The sequence below is a fragment of the Hyperolius riggenbachi genome, chromosome 5 (genome assembly GCF_040937935.1).
Source record: "Hyperolius riggenbachi isolate aHypRig1 chromosome 5, aHypRig1.pri, whole genome shotgun sequence".
Taxonomy (NCBI): Eukaryota; Metazoa; Chordata; class Amphibia; order Anura; family Hyperoliidae; genus Hyperolius; species Hyperolius riggenbachi.
This window is the reverse complement of record NC_090650.1, coordinates 450846727-450873449: the sequence shown is the minus strand read 5'-3', so window position 1 is coordinate 450873449 and position 26723 is coordinate 450846727. Positions and strand designations below refer to the sequence as shown.

At 54.1% G+C, this 26723-nt stretch overlaps 1 protein-coding gene across 1 annotated transcript in view; it reads right to left on the bottom strand.

Moving 5' to 3' along the window:
* Window positions 1–26723, bottom strand: part of MTRR (5-methyltetrahydrofolate-homocysteine methyltransferase reductase) — a 361300-nt gene that overhangs the window by 40019 nt on the left and 294558 nt on the right. The window contains exon 13 of the mRNA XM_068238238.1: window positions 137–225. Within this exon, the coding sequence (XP_068094339.1) occupies window positions 137–225 (89 nt within the window). The remainder of the gene's footprint in view (window positions 1–136; window positions 226–26723) is intronic.

Below are 26723 nucleotides of genomic sequence, written 5' to 3'. Positions count from 1 at the left end.
ACCACCATACACGTGCTATGTTCTAAGAAGTCCCTGACTGACTGTCTGACTTAGCCAGGAACCCACTATAGAGTATCTTAGCTTCAAAATCAACTATGAATATTATAACAGGTATAAGATGACAAGCTGACATTACCGAAATAAGTAGTCTTTATCATGGCTGCGACAACCAAAGAAGAGCCAAGTCTCTCCAAAAGTCCAGTCCTTGTTCTGCTGACGCATCTTCTCTCTAGTTTGAAAATAGTAAGTTAAACAAAGACTCTGATCTGTCAAAGAAATATCCTAATATTATATATATATATATATATATATATATATATATATATATATATATATATATATATATATATATATATATATATATATATATATATATATATATATATATATATATATATATATATACACACACACACTGTATATATGGTTCAGTATCCACCACATGTGGGAACAAGCTCTAATAATGTGAGGTGTGTTTGTGACAGTGGGGGAGTGTGTTTGTGTAGTGTGCATATGTGTGTGTATATATGTGTTAGGTAGTGTGTGTGTGTGTCCATGTGTAGTGTGTGTATTTTGTCTGTGTAGGTATAGGTTAGGGTTATGTAGTGAGTGTGTGTGTGTGTGTGTGTGTGTGTGTGTGTGTGTGTGTGTGTGTGTGTGTGTGTGTGTGTGTACAGTGTGTGTGTACAGTGTGTGTGTGTGTGTGTGTACAGTGTGTGTGTGTGTGTGTGTACAGTGTGTGTGTGTGTGTGTGTACAGTGTGTGTGTGTGTGTGTACAGTGTGTGTGTGTGTGTGTACGTGTGTGTGTACGTGTGTACGTGTGTGTGTGTGTGTGTGTACGTGTGTGTGTGTGTGTGTGTGTGTGTGTGTGTGTGTGTGTGTGTGTGTGTGTGTGTGTGTGTGTGTGTGTGTGTGTGTACGCATTTCTGATAAAGTGTTCTCTGCTAATTATGTTGGAATGTGTCTGTACTTTCCTAGGTCAGGTTGACCCTATACACAGACCTGTAAGAGCCTTCAGCAATTTAAGGCTTATTGAAGCATACAGGGCTTCTAATATACTTATTTAAATATAAAGCTTATTATATAATTCTTCTTAAAACAATTAATCATATAAGAAATAATTGCATATTAAATCTTACTAATATAAACTCATGTTTTATATATTTGTCTTTCTTATAAATAAATATATAATTTCAACCGCAAGATGTCAGCATTTCATAACAAATAATATTAATTTTATAAGACTATTAAACCGCCAGGTGGCATCATTGAATCATCTTTAACTAATTGGGAAAACACCTTCTATTGTTTATATTTTATATCTTTCATATTTTGACTTCTCTAGCTGGGAAATTTTTATCGTTTCTTGCTGGCTGTAACGTCCTTGTACAAGAACACGTCAACAACCCTCTAAAACTAAAACAATCTCACAAGAATGTTTCACAGACCCAAATCATCACTAGCTTTTAAATATATTTCAAAGTAATAGATTGTATTATATAGGGTTTAACAATAATTATTTATTTCTTTAGAAGGACTATATTGATTATTAATATTTATATATACATACACATGACAGCTTTTCCTGCATAAATAAAACCGCTATAATTCTGACATGTGTGTGTATCTGCATGTGTGTGTATACTTGCTAGGGTTACGTAGTGTAGGTATCTGTGTGTGTGTATCTGCATGTGTATGTATACTTGCTTGGGTTAGGTAGTGTGTGTGTGTGTGTGTGTGTGTGTGTGTGTGTGTGTGTGTGTGTGTGTGTGTGTGTGTGTGTGTGTGTGTGTGTGTGTGTGTGTGTGTATACTTGTTAGGGTTAGGTAGTGTGTGTGTGTGTGTGTGTGTGTGTGTGTGTCTATGTGTAACAGTTAGGCAGAGGGTGTGTATATGCGTTAGGGTTAGGTAGTGTGTGTGTATCTGTGTGTGTATATACTTGTTAGAGTAAAATAAATAAATAAAAATAAGTGAGTTGCCTAGAGAAATCGAGAGCCCAATATGGTGTAGTATTGTTAAGTTGGTTGTGGTTTAAAGCAAAAATCTTAGATATACTCACAAACATGGGTTACCCATAGGCAACCACTTCACCCCACTCAGGTTTTTAAGAGGTCACTCTCTGTAGATAGGAAACGGAGTAGCACCCCTCCACCGAGGGTGGACTCAAGATTTCAGCAAAGCTAAATGCAGAAGTGAGCGCTGTCAGGAATATAGCAGCTAGTTATGATGCTGATAATGTTAAGGAAAATACCGGAACATATTTCTTTCATTTTTCTGACTGTATCATATGGGATTGTCTGTTAGCCAGTCTGGCTTTGAAAGCTGGCAGCTGGCTTCCTGGAGTATATAATGTAAATGAACTCTGCATTCAATGGCCAGCAGGGGAAGCCATTGTCTGCTCCTAATTGGGAAAGAGGCAATTAGATAACAAGCCCCTCTTTTGTCTTTTGTTGCCATGCTTTGAACTTTGTGCATATGTCAACAAGCCAAAATACAATCCAGACTGGACAGTGGAAGCTAACACAGGAATGTTTGAAGTTTTCAGTTGACAGCCTACCTGGAAGTGGGTGAAGTGGTTTGAAGTCCTTTTGATACAATGTTACCTGTGGTCTGAATTGCTTTGGAGTCTGCAAGGTGTGACAGGAAAAGCCTTGAAATTCACACGTCACAGCTAGCCCAGATGTGACAAGTGGCTCGGCAGATGGTGATGTCACACTTTGGGGAAATTGCATTAGATTGTGGGACGGAACATCCATTGCCCTAGGCCCCAAATCGGGCTATAAAACAGCAGCTAGGATGGTCACAACTCATAGTCTTTGGAGATAGCACATTGCTAGGACTAACCTGGTTCCTGACCAGAAGTTGCGTCCTCTAGCTGTTGCTAGACACTTCCACTCTACTGTCGAGTTACTCGCACTGGCGTTTTCGTACGTTGGGTCAGCTGCGCGCTTTAGGCCAACGTATGACAAACGCTCCCCACACACGCACAATTGCAATCTTACACTGTAGTGAAGCAAAACCACTAACAGTCATTCCGAACGATACTGTTAGCCACTCCGGGACTTCCAACTCTGCTGTCGAGCGCAGAAGTGCCCCATACACACAATGCAATTACAATCTCATACGGTAGGGTTGCTCAAACGTACAATCAGGCATGGACTTATACACAGTTACACTTCAGTCTCTTCTAGGCTATGAGTGTTAGTTTAGTACAGCAGAAGTCAAACTTATTAAATAACGATTTAACATTCCAGGAAAAAAGTGGAACAATGCAGAAAATAATATTTACAAAAGATTTACAAAAGCAGTAAAAGTTACAAAATAAAAGTGGCAAGGATAAAAGCTGGACGTTTTGCCTCGGTTGGGGTGAAGCACCCGTTGGAGGCTGTGTAAGCTGGACGTTTTGCTTCGGGTTGGGGTGAAGCACCCGCTGGAGGCTGTGTAAGCTGGACATTTTGCCTCGGTTGGGGTGAAGCACCTGCTGGAGGCTGTGTAAGCTGGACGTTTTGCTTCGGTTGGGATGAAGCACCCGTTGGAGGCTGTGTAAGCTGGACGTTTTGCCTCGGTTGCGGTGAAGCACCTGCTGGAGGCTGTGTAAGCTGGACGTTTTGCTTCGGTTGGGGTGAAGCACCCGCTGGAGGCTGTGTAAGCTGGACGTTTTGCTCCGGTTGAAAAAAAAGAACCGCTGGAGGCTGTGTAAGCTGGACGTTTTGCCTCGGTTGGGGTGAAGCACCCGCTGGAGGCTGTGTAAGCTGGACGTTTTGCTTCGGTTGGAGTAAAGCACCCGCTGGAGGCTGTGTAAGCTGGTTGTTTTGCCTCGGTTGGGGTAAAGCACCCGCTGGAGGCTGTGTAAGCTGGACGTTTTGCTTCGGTTGGGGTGACGCACCCGCTGGAGGCTGTGTAAACTGGACGTTTTGCTTCGGTTGGGGTGAAGCACCGCTGGAGGCTGTGTACGCTGGACGTTTTGCTTCAGTTGGGGTGAAGCACCTGCTGGAGGCTGTGTAAGCTGGACGTTTTGCTTCGGTTGGGGTGAAGCACCGTTGGAGGCTGTGTAAGCTGGACGTTTTGCCTCCGTTGAGGTGAAGCACCCGCTGGAGGCTGTGTAAGCTGGACGTTTTGCCTCGGTTGGGGTGAAGCACCCGTTGGAGGCTGTGTAAGCTGGACGTTTTGCCTCGGTTGGGGTGACGCACCCGCTGGAGGCTGTGTAAGCTGGACGTTTTGCTTCGGTTGGGGTGAAGCACCCGCTGGATGCTGTGTAAGCTGGACGTTTTGCTTCGGTTGGGGTGAAGCACCTGCTGGAGGCTGTGTAAGCTGGACGTTTTTGCCTCGGTTGGGGTGAAGCACCCGCTGGAGGCTGTGTAAGCTAGACGTTTTGCTTCGGTTGGGGTGAAGCACCCGCTGGAGGCTGTGTAAGCTGGACGTTTTGCTTCGGTTGGGGTGAAGCACCCGCTGGAGGCTGTGTAAGCTGGACGCTTTGCCTCGGTTGGGGTGAAGCACCCGCTGGAGGCTGTGTAAGCTGGACGTTTTGCTTTGGTTGGGGTGAAGCACCCGTTGGAGGCTGTGTAAGCTGGACGTTTTGCCTCGGTTGGGATGAAGCACCCGTTGGAGGCTGTGTAAGCTGGACGTTTTGCTTTGGTTGGGGTGAAGCACCCGCTGGAGGCTGTGTAAGCTGGACGTTTTGCTTCGGTTGGGGTGAAGCACCCACTGGAGGCTGTGTAAGCTGGACGTTTTGCTTCGGTTGGGGTGAAGCACCCGCTGGAGGCTGTGTAAGCTGGATGTTTTGCTTCGGTTGGGGTGAAGCACCCGCTGGAGGCTGTGTAAGCTAAGCGTTTTACTTTGGTTGGGGTGAAGCACCCGCTGGAGGCTGTGTAAGCTGGACGTTTTGCCTCGGTTGGGGTGAAGCATCCGTTGGAGGCTATGTAAGCTGGACGTTTTGCTTCTGTTGGGATGAAGCACCCGCTGGAGGCTGTGTAAGCTGGACGTTTTGCCTCGGTTGGGGTAAAGCACCCGTTGGAGGCTGTGTAAGCTGGACGTTTTGCTTCTGTTGGGATGAAGCACCCGCTGGAGGCTGTGTAAGCTGGACGTTTTGCTTCGGTTGGGGTGAAGCACCCGCTGGAGGCTGTGTAAGCTGGACGTTTTGCTTCGGTTGGGGTGAAGCACCCGCTGGAGGCTGTGTAAGCTGGAAGTTTTGCCTCGGTTGGGGTGAAGCACCCGCTGGAGGCTGTGTAAGCTGGACGTTTTGCCTCGGTTGGGGTGAAGCACCCGCTGGAGGCTGTGTAAGCGTGACGTTTTGCTTCGGTTGGGGTGAAGCACCTGCTGGAGGCTGTGTAAGCTGGACGTTTTGCCTCTGTTGGGGTGAAGCACCCGCTGGAGGCTGTGTAAGCTGGACGTTTTGCCTTGGTTGGGGTGAAGCACCCCCTGGAGGCTGTGTAATCTGGACGTATTGCCTCGGTTGGGGTGAAGCACCCGCTGGAGGCTGTGTAAGCTGGACGTTTTGCTTCGGTTGGGGTGAAGCACCCGCTGGAGGCTGTGTAAGCTGGACGTTTTGCCTCGGTTGGGGTGAAGCACCCGCTGGAGGCTGTGTAAGCTGGACGTTTTGCTTCGGTTGGGGTGAGGCACCCGCTGGAGGCTGTGTAAGCTGGACGTTTTGCCTCGGTTGGGGCGAAGCACCCGCTGGAGGCTGTGTAAGCTGGACGTTTTGCCTCGGTTGGGGTGAAGCACCCGCTGGAGGCTGTGTAAGCTGGACGTTTTGCCTCGGTTGGGGTGAAGCACCCGCTGGAGGCTGTGTAAGCTGAATGTTTTGCTTCGGTTGGGGTGTAGCACCCGCTGGAGGCTGTGTAAGCTGGACGTTTTGCTTCGGTTGGGGTGAAGCACCCGCTGGAGGCTGTGTAAGCTGGACGTTTTGCCTCGGTTGGGGTGAAGCACCCGTTGGAGGCTGTGTAAGCTGGACGTTTTGCTTTGGTTGGGGTGAAGCACCCGCTGGAGGCTGTGTAAGCTGGACGTTTTGCTTTGGTTGGGGTGAAGCACCCGCTGGAGGCTGTGTAAGCTGGACGTTTTGCTTCGGTTGGGGTGAAGCACCCGCTGGAGGCTGTGTAAGCTAGGCGTTTTTCTTTGGTTGGGGTGAAGCACCCGCTGGAGGCTGTGTAAGCTGGACGTTTTGCCTCGGTTGGGGTGAAGCACCTGCTGGAGGCTGTGTAAGCTGGACGTTTTTGCCTCGGTTGGGGTGAAGCACCCGCTGGAGGCTGTGTAAGCTAGACGTTTTGCTTCGGTTGGGGTGAAGCACCCGCTGGAGGCTGTGTAAGCTGGACGTTTTGCTTCGGTTGGGGTGAAGCACCCGCTGGAGGCTGTGTAAGCTGGACGCTTTGCCTCGGTTGGGGTGAAGCACCCGCTGGAGGCTGTGTAAGCTGGACGTTTTGCCTCGGTTGGGATGAAGCACCCGTTGGAGGCTGTGTAAGCTGGACGTTTTGCTTTGGTTGGGGTGAAGCACCCGCTGGAGGCTGTGTAAGCTGGACGTTTTGCTTCGGTTGGGGTGAAGCACCCACTGGAGGCTGTGTAAGCTGGACGTTTTGCTTCGGTTGGGGTGAAGCACCCGCTGGAGGCTGTGTAAGCTGGATGTTTTGCTTCGGTTGGGGTGAAGCACCCGCTGGAGGCTGTGTAAGCTAAGCGTTTTACTTTGGTTGGGGTGAAGCACCCGCTGGAGGCTGTGTAAGCTGGACGTTTTGCCTCGGTTGGGGTGAAGCATCCGTTGGAGGCTATGTAAGCTGGACGTTTTGCTTCTGTTGGGATGAAGCACCCGCTGGAGGCTGTGTAAGCTGGACGTTTTGCCTCGGTTGGGGTAAAGCACCCGTTGGAGGCTGTGTAAGCTGGACGTTTTGCTTCTGTTGGGATGAAGCACCCGCTGGAGGCTGTGTAAGCTGGACGTTTTGCTTCGGTTGGGGTGAAGCACCCGCTGGAGGCTGTGTAAGCTGGACGTTTTGCTTCGGTTGGGGTGAAGCACCCGCTGGAGGCTGTGTAAGCTGGAAGTTTTGCCTCGGTTGGGGTGAAGCACCCGCTGGAGGCTGTGTAAGCTGGACGTTTTGCCTCGGTTGGGGTGAAGCACCCGCTGGAGGCTGTGTAAGCTGGACGTTTTGCCTCGGTTGGGGTGAAGCACCCGCTGGAGGCTGTGTAAGCTGGACGTTTTGCCTCGGTTGGGGTGAAGCACCCGCTGGAGGCTGTGTAAGCTGGACGTTTTGCCTCGGTTGGGGTAAAGCACCCGTTGGAGGCTGTGTAAGCTGGACGTTTTGCTTCTGTTGAGATGAAGCACCCGCTGGAGGCTGTGTAAGCTGGACGTTTTGCTTCGGTTGGGGTGAAGCACCCGCTGGAGGCTGTGTAAGCTGGACGTTTTGCTTCGGTTGGGGTGAAGCACCCGCTGGAGGCTGTGTAAGCTGGAAGTTTTGCCTCGGTTGGGGTGAAGCACCCGCTGGAGGCTGTGTAAGCTGGACGTTTTGCCTCGGTTGGGGTGAAGCACCCGCTGGAGGCTGTGTAAGCTGGACGTTTTGCCTTGGTTGGGGTGAAGCACCCCCTGGAGGCTGTGTAAGCTGGACGTATTGCCTCGGTTGGGGTGAAGCACCCGCTGGAGGCTGTGTAAGCTGGACGTTTTGCCTCGGTTGGGGTGAAGCACCCGCTGGAGGCTGTGTAAGCTGGACGTTTTGCCTCGGTTGGGGTGAAGCACCCGCTGGAGGCTGTGTAAGCTGGACGTTTTGCTTCAGTTGGGGTGAGGCACCCGCTGGAGGCTGTGTAAGCTGGACGTTTTGCCTCGGTTGGGGTGAAGCACCCGCTGGAGGCTGTGTAAGCTGGACGTTTTGCCTCGGTTGGGGTGAAGCACCCGCTGGAGGCTGTGTAAGCTGGACGTTTTGCCTCGGTTGGGGTGAAGCACCCGCTGGAGGCTGTGTAAGCTAGGCGTTTTGCTTTGGTTGGGGTGAAGCACCCGCTGGAGGCTGTGTAAGCTGGACGTTTTGCTTCGGTTGGGGTGAAGCACCCGCTGGAGGCTGTGTAAGCTAGGCGTTTTTCTTTGGTTGGGGTGAAGCACCCGCTGGAGGCTGTGTAAGCTGGACGTTTTGCCTCGGTTGGGGTGAAGCACCCGCTGGAGGCTGTGTAAGCTGGACGTTTTACTTCGGTTGGGATGAAGCACCCGCTGGAGGCTGTGTAAGCTGGACGTTTTGCTTCGGTTGGGGTGAAGCACCCGCTGGAGGCTGTGTAAGCTGGACGTTTTGCTTCGGTTGGCTGTGCCCAACCGAAGCAAAACGTCCAGCTTACACAGCCTCCAGCGGGTGCTTCACCCCAACCGAGGCAAAACGTCCAGCTTACACAGCCTCCAGCGGGTGCTTAACCCCAACCGAAGCAAAACGTCCAGCTTACACAGCCTCCAGCGGGTGCTTCACCCCAACCGAAGCAAAACTTCCAGCTTACACAGCCTCCAGTGGGTGCTTCACCCCAACCGAAGCAAAACTTCCAGCTTACACAGCCTCCAGCGGGTGCTTCACCCCAACCGAAGCAAAACGTCCAGCTTACACAGCCTCCAGCGGGTGCTTCACCCCAACCGAGGCAAAACGTCCAGCTTACACAGCCTCCAGCGGGTGCTTCACCCCAACCAAGGCAAAACGTCCAGCTTACACAGCCTCCAGCGGGTGCTTCACCCCAACCGAGGCAAAAGGTCCAGCTTACACAGCCTCCAGCGGGTGCTTCACGCCAACCGAGGCAAAAGGTCCAGCTTACACAGCCTCCAGCGGGTGCTTCACCCCAACCGAAGCAAAACGTCCAGCTTACACAGCCTCCAGCGGGTGCTTCACCCCAACCGAGGCAAAACGTCCAGCTTACACAGCCTCCAATGGGTGCTTCACCCCAACCGAAGCAAAACGTCCAGCTTACACAGCATCCAGCGGGTGCTTCACCCCAACCGAAGCAAAACGTCCAGCTTACACAGCCTCCAGCGGGTGCGTCACCCCAACCGAGGTAAAACGTCCAGCTTACACAGCCTCCAACGGGTGCTTCACCCCAACCAAGGCAAAACGTCCAGCTTACACAGCCTTCAGCGGGTGCTTCACCCCAACCGAGGCAAAACGTCCAGCTTACACAGCCTCCAGCGGGTGCTTCACCCCAACCGAGGCAAAACGTCCAGCTTACACAGCCTCCAACGGGTGGGTGAAGCACCCGCTGGAGGCTGTGTAAGTTGGACGTTTTGCTTCGGTTGGGGTGAAGCACCCGTTGGAGGCTGTGTAAGCTGGACGTTTTGCCTCGGTTGGGGTAAAGCACCCGTTGGAGGCTGTGTAAGCTGGACGTTTTGCCTCGGTTGGGGTGAAGCACCCGCTGGAGGCTGTGTAAGCTGGACGTTTTGCCTCGGTTGGGGTGAAGCACCCGCTAGAGGCTGTGTAAGCTGGACGTTTTGCCTCGGTTGGGGTGAAGCACCCGCTGGAGGCTGTGTAAGCTGGACGTTTTGCTTCGGTTGGGGTGAAGCACCCGCTGGAGGCTGTGTAAGCTGGACGTTTTGCTTCGGTTGGGGTGAAGTACCCGCTGGAGGCTGTGTAAGCTGGACGTTTTGCTTCGGTTGGGGTGAAGCACCCGCTGGAGGCTGTGTAAGCTGGACGTTTTGCCTCGGTTGGGGTGAAGCATCCGCTGGAGGCTGTGTAAGCTGGACGTTTTGCCTCGGTTGGGGTGAAGCACCCGCTGGAGGCTGTGTAAGCTGGACGTTTTGCTTCGGTTGGGGTGAAGCACCGCTGGAGGCTGTGTAAGTTGGATGTTTTGCCTCAGTTGGGGTAAAGCACCCGCTGGAGGCTGTGTAAGCTGGACGTTTTGCCTCGGTTGGGGTGAAGCACCCGCTGGAGGCTGTGTAAGCTGGACGTTTTGCCTCGGTTGGGGTGAAGCACCCGCTGGAGGCTGTGTAAGCTGGACGTTTTGCCTTGGTTGGGGTGAAGCACCCGTTGGAGGCTGTGTAAGCTGGACGTTTTACCTCGGTTGGGGTGACGCACCCGCTGGAGGCTGTGTAAGCTGGACGTTTTGCTTCGGTTGGGGTGAAGCACCCGCTGGAGGCTGTGTAAGCTGGACGTTTTGCTTCTGTTGGGGTGAAGCACCCGCTGGAGGCTGTGTAAGCTGGACGTTTTGCCTCAGTTGGGGTGAAGCACCCGCTGGAGGCTGTGTAAGCTGGACGTTTTGCCTCGGTTGGGGTGAAGCACCCGCTGGAGGCTGTGTAAGCTGGACATTTTGCCTCGGTTGGGGTGAAGCACCCGCTGGAGGCTGTGTAAGCTGGACGTTTTGCTTCGGTTGGGGTGAAGCACCCGCTGGAGGCTGTGTAAGCTGGAAGTTTTGCTTCGGTTGGGGTGAAGCACCCGCTGGAGGCTGTGTAAGCTGGACGTTTTGCCTCGGTTGGGGTGAAGCACCCGCTGGAGGCTGTGTAAGCTGGACGTTTTGCTTCGGTTGGGGTGAAGCACCCGCTGGAGGCTGTGTAAGCTGGACGTTTTGCTTCGTTTAAGGTGAAGCACCCGTTGGAGGCTGTGTAAGCTGGACGTTTTGCCTCGGTTGGGGTGAAGCACCTGTTGGAGGCTTTGTAAGCTGGACGTTTTGCCTCGGTTGGGGTGAAGCACCCGCTGGAGGCTGTGTAAGCTGGACGTTTTGCTTCGGTCGGGGTGAAGCACCCGCTGGAGGCTGTGTAAGCTGGACGTTTTGCTTCGGTTGGGGTGAAACACCCGCTGGAGGCTGTGTAAGCTGGACGTTTTGCTTCGGTTGGGGTGAAGCACCGTTGGAGGCTGTGTAAGATGGACGTTTTGCCTCGGTTGGGGTGAAGCACCCGCTGGAGGCTGTGTAAGCTGGACGTTTTGCCTCGGTTGGGGTGAAGTACCCGCTGGAGGCTGTGTAAGCTGGACGTTTTGCCTCGGTTGGGGTGAAGCACCAGTTGGAGGTTGTGTAAGCTGGACGTTTTGCCTCAGTTGGGGTGAAGCACCCGCTGGAGGCTGTGTAAGCTGGACGTTTTGCCTCGGTTGGGGTGAAGCACTCGCTGGAGGCTGTGTAAGCTGGACGTTTTGCCTCGGTTGGGGTGAAGCACCCGCTGGAGGCTGTGTAAGCTGGACATTTTGCTTCGGTTGGGGTGAAGTACCCATTGGAGGCTGTGTAAGCTGGACATTTTGCCTTGGTTGGGGTGAAGCACCCGCTGAAGGCTGTGTAAGCTGGACGTTTTGCCTCGGTTGGGGTGAAGCACCGCTGGAGGCTGTGTAAGTTGGATGTTTTGCCTAGGTTGGGGTGAAGCACCGCTGGAGGATGTGTAAGCTGGACGTTTTGCTTCGGTTGGGGTGAAGCACCCGCTGGAGGCTGTGTAAGCTGGACGTTTTGCTTCGGTTGGGGTGAAGCACCCGCTGGAGGCTGTGTAAGCTGGACGTTTTGCTTCGGTTGGGGTGAAGCACCCGCTGGAGGCTGTGTAAGCTGGACGTTCTGCCTCGGTTGGGGTGAAGCACCAGTTGGAGGCTGTGTAAGCTGGATGTTTTGCCTCGATTGGGGTGAAGCACCCGCTGGAGGCTGTGTAAGCTGGACGTTTTGCCTCAGTTGGGGTGAAGCAACCGCTGGAGGCTGTGTAAACTGGACGTTTTGCCTCGGTTGGGGTGAAGCACCCGCTGGAGGCTGTGTAAGCTGGACGTTTTGCCTCGGTTGGGGTGAAGCACCCGCTGGAGGCTGTGTAAGCTGGACGTTTTGCCTCGGTTGGGGTGAAGCACCAGTTGGAGGCTGTGTAAGCTGGACGTTTTGCCTCGGTTGGGGTGAAGCACCCGCTGGAGGCTGTGTAAGCTGGACATTTTGCTTCGGTTGGGGTGAAGCACCCGTTGGAGGCTGTGTAAGCTGGACGTTTTGCCTTGGTTGGGGTGAAGCACCCGCTGGAGGCTGTGTAAGCTGGACGTTTTGCCTCGGTTGGGGTGAAGCACCGCTGGAGGCTGTGTAAGTTGGATGTTTTGCCTCGGTTGGGGTGAAGCACTAGTTGGAGGCTGTGTAAGCTGGACGTTTTGCTTTGGTTGGGGTGAAGCTCCCGCTGGAGGCTGTGTAAGCTGGACGTTTTGCTTCGGTTGGAGTGAAGCACCCGCTGGAGGCTGTGTAAGCTAGGCGTTTTTCTTTGGTTAGGGTGAAGCACCCGCTGGAGGCTGTGTAAGCTGGACGTTTTGCCTCGGTTGGGGTGAAGCACCCGCTGGAGGCTGTGTAAGCTGGACGTTTTGCTTCGGTTGGGATGAAGCACCCGCTGGAGGCTGTGTAAGCTGGACGTTTTGCTTCGGTTGGGGTGAAGCACCCGCTGGAGGCTGTGTAAGCTGGACGTTTTGCTTCGGTTGGGGTGAAGCACCCGTTGGAGGCTGTGCCCAACCGAAGCAAAACGTCCAGCTTACACAGCCTCCAGCGGGTGCTTCACCCCAACCGAGGCAAAACGTCCAGCTTACACAGCCTCCAGCGGGTTCTTCACCCCAACCGAAGCAAAACGTCCAGCTTACACAGCCTCCAGCGGGTGCTTCACCCCAACCGAAGCAAAACGTCCAGCTTACACAGCCTCCAGCGGGTGCTTCACCCCAACCGAGGCAAAACGTCCAGCTTACACAGCCTCCAGCGGGTGCTTCACCCCATCCGAAGCAAAACGTCCAGCTTACACAGCCTCCAGCGGGTGCTTCACCCCAACCGAGGCAAAACGTCCAGCTTACACAGCCTCCAATGGGTGCTTCACCCCAACCGAAGCAAAACGTCCAGCTTACACAGCATCCAGCGGGTGCTTCACCCCAACCGAAGCAAAACGTCCAGCTTACACAGCCTCCAGCGGGTGCGTCACCCCAACCGAGGTAAAACGTCCAGCTTACACAGCCTCCAACGGGTGCTTCACCCCAACCAAGGCAAAACGTCCAGCTTACACAGCCTCCAGCGGGTGCTTCACCCCAACCGAGGCAAAACGTCCAGCTTACACAGCCTCCAACGGGTGGGTGAAGCACCAGTTGGAGGCTGTGTAAGCTGGACGTTTTGCCTCGGTTGGGGTGAAGCACCCGCTGGAGGCTGTGTAAGCTGGACGTTTTGCTTCGGATGGGGTGAAGCACCCGCTGGAGGCTGTGTAAGCTGGACGTTTTGCCTCGGTTGGGGTGAAGCACCCGCTGGAGGCTGTGTAAGCTGGACGTTTTGCTTCGGTTGGGGTGAAGCACCCGCTGGAGGCTGTGTAAGCTGGAAGTTTTGCTTCGGTTGGGGTGAAGCACCCGCTGGAGGCTGTGTAAGCTGGACGTTTTGCCTCGGTTGGGGTGAAGCACCCGCTGGAGGCTGTGTAAGCTGGACGTTTTGCTTCGGTTGGGGTGAAGCACCCGCTGGAGGCTGTGTAAGCTGGACGTTTTGCTTCGTTTAAGGTGAAGCACCCGTTGGAGGCTGTGTAAGCTGGACGTTTTGCCTCGGTTGGGGTGAAGCACCTGTTGGAGGCTTTGTAAGCTGGACGTTTTGCCTCGGTTGGGGTGAAGCACCCGCTGGAGGCTGTGTAAGCTGGACGTTTTGCTTCGGTTGGGGTGAAGCACCCGCTGGAGGCTGTGTAAGCTGGACGTTTTGCTTCGGTTGGGGTGAAGCACCCGCTGGAGGCTGTGTAAGCTGGACGTTTTGCTTCGGTTGGGGTGAAGCACCGTTGGAGGCTGTGTAAGATGGACGTTTTGCCTCGGTTGGGGTGAAGCACCCGCTGGAGGCTGTGTAAGCTGGACGTTTTGCCTCGGTTGTGGTGAAGCACCCGCTGGAGGCTGTGTAAGCTGGACGTTTTGCCTCGGTTGGGGTGAAGCACCAGTTGGAGGCTGTGTAAGCTGGACGTTTTGTCTCAGTTGGGGTGAAGCACCCGCTGGAGGCTGTGTAAGCTGGACGTTTTGTCTCAGTTGGGGTGAAGCACCCGCTGGAGGCTGTGTAAGCTGGACGTTTTGCCTCGGTTGGGGTGAAGCACTCGCTGGAGGCTGTGTAAGCTGGACGTTTTGCCTCGGTTGGGGTGAAGCACCCGCTGGAGGCTGTGTAAGCTGGACGTTTTGTCTCAGTTGGGGTGAAGCACCCGCTGGAGGCTGTGTAAGCTGGACGTTTTGCCTCGGTTGGGGTGAAGCACTCGCTGGAAGCTGTGTAAGCTGGACGTTTTGCCTCGGTTGGGGTGAAGCACCCGCTGGAGGCTGTGTAAGCTGGACATTTTGCTTCGGTTGGGGTGAAGTACCCGTTGGAGGCTGTGTAAGCTGGACATTTTGCCTTGGTTGGGGTGAAGCACCCGCTGAAGGCTGTGTAAGCTGGACGTTTTGCCTCGGTTGGGGTGAAGCACCGCTGGAGGCTGTGTAAGTTGGATGTTTTGCCTCGGTTGGGGTGAAGCACCGCTGGAGGCTGTGTAAGCTGGACGTTTTGCTTCGGTTGGGGTGAAGCACCCGCTGGAGGCTGTGTAAGCTGGACGTTTTGCTTCGGTTGGGGTGAAGCACCCGCTGGAGGCTGTGTAAGCTGGACGTTTTGCTTCGGTTGGGGTGAAGCACCGTTGGAGGCTGTTTAAGATGGACGTTTTGCCTCGGTTGGGGTGAAGCACCCGCTGGAGGCTGTGTAAGCTGGATGTTTTGCCTCGGTTGGGGTGAAGCATCCGCTGGAGGCTGTGTAAGCTGGACGTTTTGCCTCAGTTGGGGTGAAGCACCCGCTGGAGGCTGTGTAAGCTGGACGTTTTGCCTCGGTTGGGGTGAAGCACCCGCTGGAGGCTGTGTAAGCTGGACGTTTTGCCTCGGTTGGGGTGAAGCACCCGCTGGAGGCTGTGTAAGCTGGACGTTTTGCCTCGGTTGGGGTGAAGCACCAGTTGGAGGCTGTGTAAGCTGGACGTTTTGCCTCGGTTGGGGTGAAGCACCCGCTGGAGGCTGTGTAAGTTGGATGTTTTGCCTCGGTTGGGGTGAAGCACCCGCTGGAGGCTGTGTAAGCTGGACGTTTTGCCTCAGTTGGGGTGAAGCACCCGCTGGAGGCTGTGTAAGCTGGACATTTTGCTTCGGTTGGGGTGAAGCACCCGTTGGAGGCTGTGTAAGCTGGACGTTTTGCCTCGAATGGGGTGAAGCACCCGCTGGAGGCTGTGTAAGCTGGACGTTTTGCCTCGGTTGGGGTGAAGCACCCGCTGGAGGCTGTGTAAGTTGGACGTTTTGCCTCGGTTGGGGTGAAGCACCCGCTGGAGGCTGTGTAAGCTGGACGTTTTGCCTCGGTTGGGGTGAAGCACCAGTTGGAGGCTGTGTAAGCTGGACGTTTTGCCTCGGTTGGGGTGAAGCACCGCTGGAGGCTGTGTAAGTTGGACGTTTTGCCTCGGTTGGGGTGAAGCACCCGCTGGAGGCTGTGTAAGCTGGACGTTTTGCCTCGGTTGGGGTGAAGCACCGCTGGAGGCTGTGTAAGTTGGACGTTTTGCCTCGGTTGGGGTGAAGCACCCGCTGGAGGCTGTGTAAGCTGGACGTTTTGCCTCAGTTGGGGTGAAGCACCCGCTGGAGGCTGTGTAAGCTGGACATTTTGCTTCGGTTGGGGTGAAGCACCCGTTGGAGGCTGTGTAAGCTGGACGTTTTGCCTCGGTTGGGGTGAAGCACCCGCTGGAGGCTGTGTAAGCTGGACGTTTTGCCTCGGTTGGGGTGAAGCACCGCTGGAGGCTGTGTAAGTTGGACATTTTGCCTCGGTTGGGGTGAAGCACCCGCTGGAGGCTGTGTAAGCTGGACGTTTTGCCTCGGTTGGGGTGAAGCACCAGTTGGAGGCTGTGTAAGCTGGACGTTTTGCCTCGGTTGGGGTGAAGCACCGCTGGAGGCTGTGTAAGTTGGACGTTTTGCCTCGGTTGGGGTGAAGCACCCGCTGGAGGCTGTGTAAGCTGGACGTTTTGCCTCGGTTGGGGTGAAGCACCGCTGGAGGCTGTGTAAGTTGGACGTTTTGCCTCGGTTGGGGTGAAGCACCCGCTGGAGGCTGTGTAAGCTGAATGTTTTGCTTCGGTTGGGGTGAAGCACCGCTGGAGGCTGTGTAAGTTGGACGTTTTGCCTTGGTTGGGGTGAAGCACCGCTGGAGGCTGTGTAAGTTGGATGTTTTGCCTCGGTTGGGGTGAAGCACCGCTGGAGGCTGTGTAAGTTGGACGTTTTGCCTCGGTTGGGGTGAAGCACCCGCTGGAGGCTGTGTAGGCTGGACGTTTTGCTTCGGTTGGGGTTTTGAGGGTTTTTCCTCTCCTCTCCCCCCTCCCTCCCTGCAGAGTAGCAAGCGGGCAGCGCGGGATTCCAGCATTACGTCTCCGTGGCAATAGGGCGTCAAATGACGAAACTTCGGGACCTGCCAGCGCATTGCTTGCTGGCTGCCAGTGTGCAATAGGCTGGCAGTTCCGATGTTCCGACATGTCACACCCTGTTGCTATGGAGACGTGACGCTGGAATCAAGAGGAGTTTAAAAATCCCCTACCGCCCGCTCATGCCTCTGCGGGGGGGCTGGGGGGTACTTACAATGTACAAAATGCCCTATAATTGCTGTCACAAGGCAGTAAAATCTGACAGGTTTTGGACTAGTGCATTTGCTCATGGGGCATTCTCAGTATCTCCTTTATTTTTCACAAACGCACTCAATGAAAAGTATCTACATGAAGATGCCGGCCAGTCTCACTACTAGCTTGCACAATGTTGTGGCAGCTGGATTGAGCAACTGCAATTCAGGAAGTGGTTAAGAAAATAAAGAAAAACCCGAGCATCCCCATGAGGAAATGGACTACTCCAAAACCCGTCAAATCTGTTTAAGATTTGTAAACCACAGAAAGATAGGAAAAGGGTACGGTGATGTATAGTTCATTGTAATTCAGGAGAAATGGACTCATAATTATGGTACATACTGTATTTTTTGGACTATAAGACTCCCTTTTTCTCCTCCAAAAGTGGGGAGATAAAGTCACTGCGTCTTATAGTCCAAATGCAGGGAGTTCCTAACTTGTGAACGCCTGGCTGGCAATACCAACCTCCAACACCCTCTCTATGTTGGGGACTCCCTGTACTGTGCCATGCAGAAGAGGACACAAGGGGACAAACGGAGGACACAGGAGTACACAAAGGGACATAGCGGAGGACAGAGGAGTACACAAAGGGACATAGCGGAGGATAGAGGACGACACAGGAGTACACAAAGGGACATAGCGGAGGATAGAGGAGGACACATAGAGGAGGACACAGGAGTACACAAAGGGACATAGTGGAGGATAGAAGAGGACACAGGAGTACACAAAGGGACATAGCGGAGGATAGAGGAGGACACAGGAGTACACAAAGGGACATAGCGGAGGACAGAGGAGGACACAGGAGTACACAAAGGGACATAGCGGAGGATAGAGGAGGACACAGGAGTACACAAAGGGACATAGCGGAGGATAGAGGACGACACAGGAGTACACAAAGGGACATAGCGGAGGACACAGGAGTACACAAAGGGACATAGCGGAGGATAGAGGACGACACAGGAGTACACAAAGGGACATAGCGGAGGATAGAGGAGGACACAGGAGTACACAAAGGGACATAGCGGAGGATAGAGGACGACACAGGAGTACACAAAGGGACATAGCGGAGGATAGAGGAGGACACATAGAGGAGGACACAGGAGTACACAAAGGGACATAGCGGAGGATAGAGGACGACACAGGAGTACACAAAGGGACATAGCGGAGGATAGAGGAGGACACATAGAGGAGGACACAGGAGTACACAAAGGGACATAGCGGAGGATAGAGGACGACACAGGAGTACACAAAGGGACATAGCGGAGGACACAGGAGTACACAAAGGGACATAGCGGAGGATAGAGGACGACACAGGAGTACACAAAGGGACATAGCGGAGGATAGAGGAGGACACAGGAGTACACAAAGGGACATAGCGGAGGATAGAGGACGACACAGGAGTACACAAAGGGACATAGCGGAGGATAGAGGAGGACACATAGAGGAGGACACAGGAGTACACAAAGGGACATAGCGGAGGATAGAGGAGGACACAGGAGTACACAAAGGGACATAGCGGAGGACACAGGAGTACACAAAGGGACATAGTGGAGGATAGAGGAGGACACAGGAGTACACAAAGGGACATAGCGGAGGACACAGGAGTACACAAAGGGACATAGCGGAGGATAGAGGAGGACACAGGAGTACACAAAGGGACATAGCGGAGGATAGAGGAGGACACATAGAGGAGGACACAGGAGTACACAAAGGGACATAGCGAAGGATAGAGGAGGACACAGGAGTACACAAAGGGACATAGCGGAGGATAGAGGAGGACACAGGAGTACACAAAGGGACATAGCGGAGGATAGAGGAGGACACAGGAGTACACAAAGGGACATAGCGGAGGATAGAGGAGGACACAGGAGTACACAAAGGGACATAGCGGAGGATAGAGGAGGACACAGGAGTACTCAAAGGGACATAGCGGAGGATAGAGGAGGACACAGGCAAAAGGTCCAGCTTACACAGCCTCCAGCGGGTGCTTCACGCCAACCGAGGCAAAAGGTCCAGCTTACACAGCCTCCAGCGGGTGCTTCACCCCAACCGAAGCAAAACGTCCAGCTTACACAGCCTCCAGCGGGTGCTTCACCCCAACCGAGGCAAAACGTCCAGCTTACACAGCCTCCAATGGGTGCTTCACCCCAACCGAAGCAAAACGTCCAGCTTACACAGCATCCAGCGGGTGCTTCACCCCAACCGAAGCAAAACGTCCAGCTTACACAGCCTCCAGCGGGTGCGTCACCCCAACCGAGGTAAAACGTCCAGCTTACACAGCCTCCAACGGGTGCTTCACCCCAACCAAGGCAAAACGTCCAGCTTACACAGCCTTCAGCGGGTGCTTCACCCCAACCGAGGCAAAACGTCCAGCTTACACAGCCTCCAGCGGGTGCTTCACCCCAACCGAGGCAAAACGTCCAGCTTACACAGCCTCCAACGGGTGGGTGAAGCACCCGCTGGAGGCTGTGTAAGTTGGACGTTTTGCTTCGGTTGGGGTGAAGCACCCGTTGGAGGCTGTGTAAGCTGGACGTTTTGCCTCGGTTGGGGTAAAGCACCCGTTGGAGGCTGTGTAAGCTGGACGTTTTGCCTCGGTTGGGGTGAAGCACCCGCTGGAGGCTGTGTAAGCTGGACGTTTTGCCTCGGTTGGGGTGAAGCACCCGCTAGAGGCTGTGTAAGCTGGACGTTTTGCCTCGGTTGGGGTGAAGCACCCGCTGGAGGCTGTGTAAGCTGGACGTTTTGCTTCGGTTGGGGTGAAGCACCCGCTGGAGGCTGTGTAAGCTGGACGTTTTGCTTCGGTTGGGGTGAAGTACCCGCTGGAGGCTGTGTAAGCTGGACGTTTTGCTTCGGTTGGGGTGAAGCACCCGCTGGAGGCTGTGTAAGCTGGACGTTTTGCCTCGGTTGGGGTGAAGCATCCGCTGGAGGCTGTGTAAGCTGGACGTTTTGCCTCGGTTGGGGTGAAGCACCCGCTGGAGGCTGTGTAAGCTGGACGTTTTGCTTCGGTTGGGGTGAAGCACCGCTGGAGGCTGTGTAAGTTGGATGTTTTGCCTCAGTTGGGGTAAAGCACCCGCTGGAGGCTGTGTAAGCTGGACGTTTTGCCTCGGTTGGGGTGAAGCACCCGCTGGAGGCTGTGTAAGCTGGACGTTTTGCCTCGGTTGGGGTGAAGCACCCGCTGGAGGCTGTGTAAGCTGGACGTTTTGCCTTGGTTGGGGTGAAGCACCCGTTGGAGGCTGTGTAAGCTGGACGTTTTACCTCGGTTGGGGTGACGCACCCGCTGGAGGCTGTGTAAGCTGGACGTTTTGCTTCGGTTGGGGTGAAGCACCCGCTGGAGGCTGTGTAAGCTGGACGTTTTGCTTCTGTTGGGGTGAAGCACCCGCTGGAGGCTGTGTAAGCTGGACGTTTTGCCTCAGTTGGGGTGAAGCACCCGCTGGAGGCTGTGTAAGCTGGACGTTTTGCCTCGGTTGGGGTGAAGCACCCGCTGGAGGCTGTGTAAGCTGGACATTTTGCCTCGGTTGGGGTGAAGCACCCGCTGGAGGCTGTGTAAGCTGGACGTTTTGCTTCGGTTGGGGTGAAGCACCCGCTGGAGGCTGTGTAAGCTGGAAGTTTTGCTTCGGTTGGGGTGAAGCACCCGCTGGAGGCTGTGTAAGCTGGACGTTTTGCCTCGGTTGGGGTGAAGCACCCGCTGGAGGCTGTGTAAGCTGGACGTTTTGCTTCGGTTGGGGTGAAGCACTCGCTGGAGGCTGTGTAAGCTGGACGTTTTGCTTCGTTTAAGGTGAAGCACCCGTTGGAGGCTGTGTAAGCTGGACGTTTTGCCTCGGTTGGGGTGAAGCACCTGTTGGAGGCTTTGTAAGCTGGACGTTTTGCCTCGGTTGGGGTGAAGCACCCGCTGGAGGCTGTGTAAGCTGGACGTTTTGCTTCGGTCGGGGTGAAGCACCCGCTGGAGGCTGTGTAAGCTGGACGTTTTGCTTCGGTTGGGGTGAAACACCCGCTGGAGGCTGTATGTGTCCTCCTCTATCCTCCGCTATGTCCCTTTGTGTACTCCTGTGTCGTCCTCTATCCTCCGCTATGTCCCTTTGTGTACTCCTGTGTCCTCCTCTATCCTCCGCTATGTCCCTTTGTGTACTCCTGTGTCGTCCTCTATCCTCCGCTATGTCCCTTTGTGTACTCCTGTGTCCTCCTCTATGTGTCCTCCTCTATCCTCCGCTATGTCCCTTTGTGTACTCCTGTGTCCTCCTCTATCCTCCGCTATGTCCCTTTGTGTACTCCTGTGTCGTCCTCTATCCTCCGCTATGTCCCTTTGTGTACTCCTCTGTCCTCCGCTATGTCCCTTTGTGTACTCCTGTGTCCTCCGTTTGTCCCCTTGTGTCCTCTTCTGCATGGCACAGTACAGGGAGTCCCCAACATAGAGAGGGTGTTGGAGGTTGGTATTGCCAGCCAGGCGTTCACAAGTTAGGAACTCCCTGCATTTGGACTATAAGACGCAGTGACTTTATCTCCCCACTTTTGGAGGAGAAAAAGGGAGTCTTATAGTCCAAAAAATACAGTATGTACCATAATTATGAGTCCATTTCTCCTGAATTACAATGAACTATACATCACCGTACCCTTTTCCTATCTTTCTGTGGTTTACAAATCTTAAACAGATTTGACGGGTTTTGGAGTAGTCCATTTCCTCATGGGGATGCTCGGGTTTTTCTTTATTTTCTTAACCACTTCCTGAATTGCAGTTGCTCAATCCAGCTGCCACAACATTGTGCAAGCTAGTAGTGAGACTGGCCGGCATCTTCATGTAGATACTTTTCATTGAGTGCGTTTGTGAAAAATAAAGGAGATACTGAGAATGCCCCATGAGCAAATGCACTAGTCCAAAACCTGTCAGATTTTACTGCCTTGTGACAGCAATTATAGGGCATTTTGTACATTGTAAGTACCCCCCAGCCCCCCCGCAGAGGCATGAGCGGGCGGTAGGGGATTTTTAAACTCCTCTTGATTCCAGCGTCACGTCTCCATAGCAACAGGGTGTGACATGTCGGAACATCGGAACTGCCAGCCTATTGCACACTGGCAGCCAGCAAGCAATGCGCTGGCAGGTCCCGAAGTTTCGTCATTTGACGCCCTATTGCCACGGAGACGTAATGCTGGAATCCCGCGCTGCCCGCTTGCTACTCTGCAGGGAGGGAGGGGGGAGAGGAGAGGAAAAACCCTCAAAACCCCAACCGAAGCAAAACGTCCAGCCTACACAGCCTCCAGCGGGTGCTTCACCCCAACCGAGGCAAAACGTCCAACTTACACAGCCTCCAGCGGTGCTTCACCCCAACCGAGGCAAAACATCCAACTTACACAGCCTCCAGCGGTGCTTCACCCCAACCAAGGCAAAACGTCCAACTTACACAGCCTCCAGCGGTGCTTCACCCCAACCGAAGCAAAACATTCAGCTTACACAGCCTCCAGCGGGTGCTTCACCCCAACCGAGGCAAAACGTCCAACTTACACAGCCTCCAGCGGTGCTTCACCCCAACCGAGGCAAAACGTCCAGCTTACACAGCCTCCAGCGGGTGCTTCACCCCAACCGAGGCAAAACGTCCAACTTACACAGCCTCCAGCGGTGCTTCACCCCAACCGAGGCAAAACGTCCAGCTTACACAGCCTCCAACTGGTGCTTCACCCCAACCGAGGCAAAACGTCCAGCTTACACAGCCTCCAGCGGGTGCTTCACCCCAACCGAGGCAAAATGTCCAACTTACACAGCCTCCAGCGGTGCTTCACCCCAACCGAGGCAAAACGTCCAGCTTACACAGCCTCCAGCGGGTGCTTCACCCCAACCGAGGCAAAACGTCCAGCTTACACAGCCTCCAACGGGTGCTTCACCCCAACCGAAGCAAAATGTCCAGCTTACACAGCCTCCAGCGGGTGCTTCACCCCAACTGAGGCAAAACGTCCAGCTTACACAGCCTCCAGCGGGTGCTTCACCCCAACCGAGGCAAAACGTCCAACTTACACAGCCTCCAGCGGTGCTTCACCCCAACCGAGGCAAAACGTCCAGCTTACACAGCCTCCAGCGGGTGCTTCACCCCAACCGAGGCAAAACGTCCAACTTACACAGCCTCCAGCGGTGCTTCACCCCAACCGAGGCAAAACGTCCAGCTTACACAGCCTCCAACTGGTGCTTCACCCCAACCGAGGCAAAACGTCCAGCTTACACAGCCTCCAGCGGGTGCTTCACCCCAACCGAGGCAAAACGTCCAACTTACACAGCCTCCAGCGGGTGCTTCACCCCAACCGAGGCAAAACGTCCAGCTTACACAGCCTCCAGCGGGTGCTTCACCCCAATCGAGGCAAAACATCCAGCTTACACAGCCTCCAACGGGTGCTTCACCCCAACCGAAGCAAAATGTCCAGCTTACACAGCCTCCAGCGGGTGCTTCACCCCAACTGAGGCAAAACGTCCAGCTTACACAGCCTCCAGCGGGTGCTTCACCCCAACCGAGGCAAAACATCCAACTTACACAGCCTCCAGCGGGTGCTTCACCCCAACCGAGGCAAAACGTCCAGCTTACACAGCCTCCAACTGGTGCTTCACCCCAACCGAGGCAAAACGTCCAGCTTACACAGCCTCCAGCGGGTGCTTCACCCCAACCGAGGCAAAACGTCCAGCTTACACAGCCTCCAGCGGGTGCTTCACCCCAACCGAGGCAAAACGTCCAGCTTACACAGCCTCCAGCGGGTGCTTCACCCCAACTGAGGCAAAACGTCCAGCTTACACAGCCTCCAGCGGATGCTTCACCCCAACCGAGGCAAAACATCCAGCTTACACAGCCTCCAGCGGGTGCTTCACCCCAACCGAGGCAAAACGTCCATCTTAAACAGCCTCCAACGGTGCTTCACCCCAACCGAAGCAAAACGTCCAGCTTACACAGCCTCCAGCGGGTGCTTCACCCCAACCGAAGCAAAACGTCCAGCTTACACAGCCTCCAGCGGGTGCTTCACCCCAACCGAAGCAAAACGTCCAGCTTACACAGCCTCCAGCGGTGCTTCACCCCAACCGAGGCAAAACATCCAACTTACACAGCCTCCAGCGGTGCTTCACCCCAACCGAGGCAAAACGTCCAGCTTACACAGCCTTCAGCGGGTGCTTCACCCCAACCAAGGCAAAATGTCCAGCTTACACAGCCTCCAACGGGTACTTCACCCCAACCGAAGCAAAATGTCCAGCTTACACAGCCTCCAGCGGGTGCTTCACCCCAACCGAGGCAAAACGTCCAGCTTACACAGCTTCCAGCGAGTGCTTCACCCCAACCGAGGCAAAACGTCCAGCTTACACAGCCTCCAGCGGGTGCTTCACCCCAACTGAGACAAAACGTCCAGCTTACACAGCCTCCAGCGGGTGCTTCACCCCAACCGAGGCAAAACGTCCAGCTTACACAGCCTCCAGCGAGTGCTTCACCCCAACCGAGGCAAAACGTCCAGCTTACACAGCCTCCAGCGGGTGCTTCACCCCAACTGAGACAAAACGTCCAGCTTACACAGCCTCCAGCGGGTGCTTCACCCCAACTGAGACAAAACGTCCAGCTTACACAGCCTCCAACTGGTGCTTCACCCCAACCGAGGCAAAACGTCCAGCTTACACAGCCTCCAGCGGGTGCTTCACCACAACCGAGGCAAAACGTCCAGCTTACACAGCCTCCAGCGGGTGCTTCACCCCAACCGAGGCAAAACGTCCATCTTACACAGCCTCCAACGGTGCTTCACCCCAACCGAAGCAAAACGTCCAGCTTACACAGCCTCCAGCGGGTGCTTCACCCCAACCGAAGCAAAACGTCCAGCTTACACAGCCTCCAGCGGGTGCTTCACCCCAACCGAAGCAAAACGTCCAGCTTACACAGCCTCCAGCGGGTGCTTCACCCCAACCGAGGCAAAACGTCCAGCTTACAAAGCCTCCAACAGGTGCTTCACCCCAACCGAGGCAAAACGTCCAGCTTACACAGCCTCCAACGGGTGCTTCACCTTAAACGAAGCAAAACAGCGGAGGATAGAGGAGGACACATAGAGGAGGACACAGGAGTACACAAAGGGACATAGCGGAGGATAGAGGACGACACAGGAGTACACAAAGGGACATAGCGGAGGACACAGGAGTACACAAAGGGACATAGCGGAGGATAGAGGACGACACAGGAGTACACAAAGGGACATAGCGGAGGATAGAGGAGGACACAGGAGTACACAAAGGGACATAGCGGAGGATAGAGGACGACACAGGAGTACACAAAGGGACATAGCGGAGGATAGAGGAGGACACATAGAGGAGGACACAGGAGTACACAAAGGGACATAGCGGAGGATAGAGGAGGACACAGGAGTACACAAAGGGACATAGCGGAGGACACAGGAGTACACAAAGGGACATAGTGGAGGATAGAGGAGGACACAGGAGTACACAAAGGGACATAGCGGAGGACACAGGAGTACACAAAGGGACATAGCGGAGGATAGAGGAGGACACAGGAGTACACAAAGGGACATAGCGGAGGATAGAGGAGGACACATAGAGGAGGACACAGGAGTACACAAAGGGACATAGCGAAGGATAGAGGAGGACACAGGAGTACACAAAGGGACATAGCGGAGGATAGAGGAGGACACAGGAGTACACAAAGGGACATAGCGGAGGATAGAGGAGGACACAGGAGTACACAAAGGGACATAGCGGAGGATAGAGGAGGACACAGGAGTACACAAAGGGACATAGCGGAGGATAGAGGAGGACACAGGAGTACTCAAAGGGACATAGCGGAGGATAGAGGAGGACACAGGAGTACACAAAGGGACATAGCGGAGGATAGAGGAGGACACAGGAGTACACAAAGGGACATAGCGGAGGATAGAGGAGGACACAGGAGCACACAAAGGGACATAGCGGAGAATAGAGAAGGACACAGGAGTACACAAAGGGACATAGCGGAGGATAGAGGAGGACACAGGAGTACACAAAGGGACATAGCGGAGGATAGAGGAGGACACAGGAGTACACAAAGGGACATAGCGGAGGATAGAGGAGGACACAGGAGTACACAAAGGGACATAGCGGAGGATAGAGGAGGACACAGGAGTACACAAAGGGACATAGCGGAGGATAGAGGAGGACACAGGAGCACACAAAGGGACATAGCGGAGGATAGAGGAGGACACAGGAGTACACAAAGTGACATAGCGAAGGATAGAGGAGGACACAGGAGCACACAAAGGGACATAACGGAGGATAGAGGAGGACACAGGAGTACACAAAGGGACATAGCGGAGGATATTGGAGGACACAGGAGTACACAAAGGGACATAGCGGAGGATAGAGGAGGACACAGGAGTACACAAAGGGACATAGCGGAGGATAGAAGAGGACACAGGAGTACACAAAGGGACATAGCGGAGGATAGAGGAGGACACAGGAGTACACAAAGGGACATAGAGGAGGATAGAGGAGGACACAGGAGTACAGAAAGGGACATAGCGGAGGATAGAGGAGGACACAGGAGTACACAAAGGGACATAGCGGAGGATAGAGGAGGACACAGGAGTACACTAAGGGACATAGCGGAGGACACAGGAGTACACAAAGGGACATAGCGGAGGATAGAGGAGGACACAGAAGTACACAAAGGGACATAGCGGAGGACACAGGAGTACACAGGAGTACACAAAGGGACATAGCGGAGGATAGAGGAGGACACAGGAGTACACACAGGGACATAGCGGAGGATAGAGGAGGACACGGGAGTACACAAAGGGACATAGCGGAGGATAGAGGAGGACACAGGAGTACACACAGGGACATAGCGGAGGATAGAGGGGGACACAGGAGTACACAAAGGGACATAGCGGAGGATAGAGGAGGACACGGGAGTACACAAAGGGACATAGCGGAGGACACAGGAGTACACAGGAGTACACAAAGGGACATAGCGGAGGATAGAGGAGGACACAGGAGTACACAAAGGGACATAGCGAAGGATAGAGGAGGACACAGGAGTACACACAGGGACATAGCGGAGGATAGAGGAGGACACAGGAGTACACAAAGGGACATAGCGGAGGATAGAGGAGGACACAGGAGTACACAAAGGGACATAGCGGAGGATAGAGGAGGACACAGGAGTACACAAAGGGACATAGCGGAGGACACAGGAGTACACAAAGGGACATAGCGGAGGATAGAGGAGGACACAGGAGTAC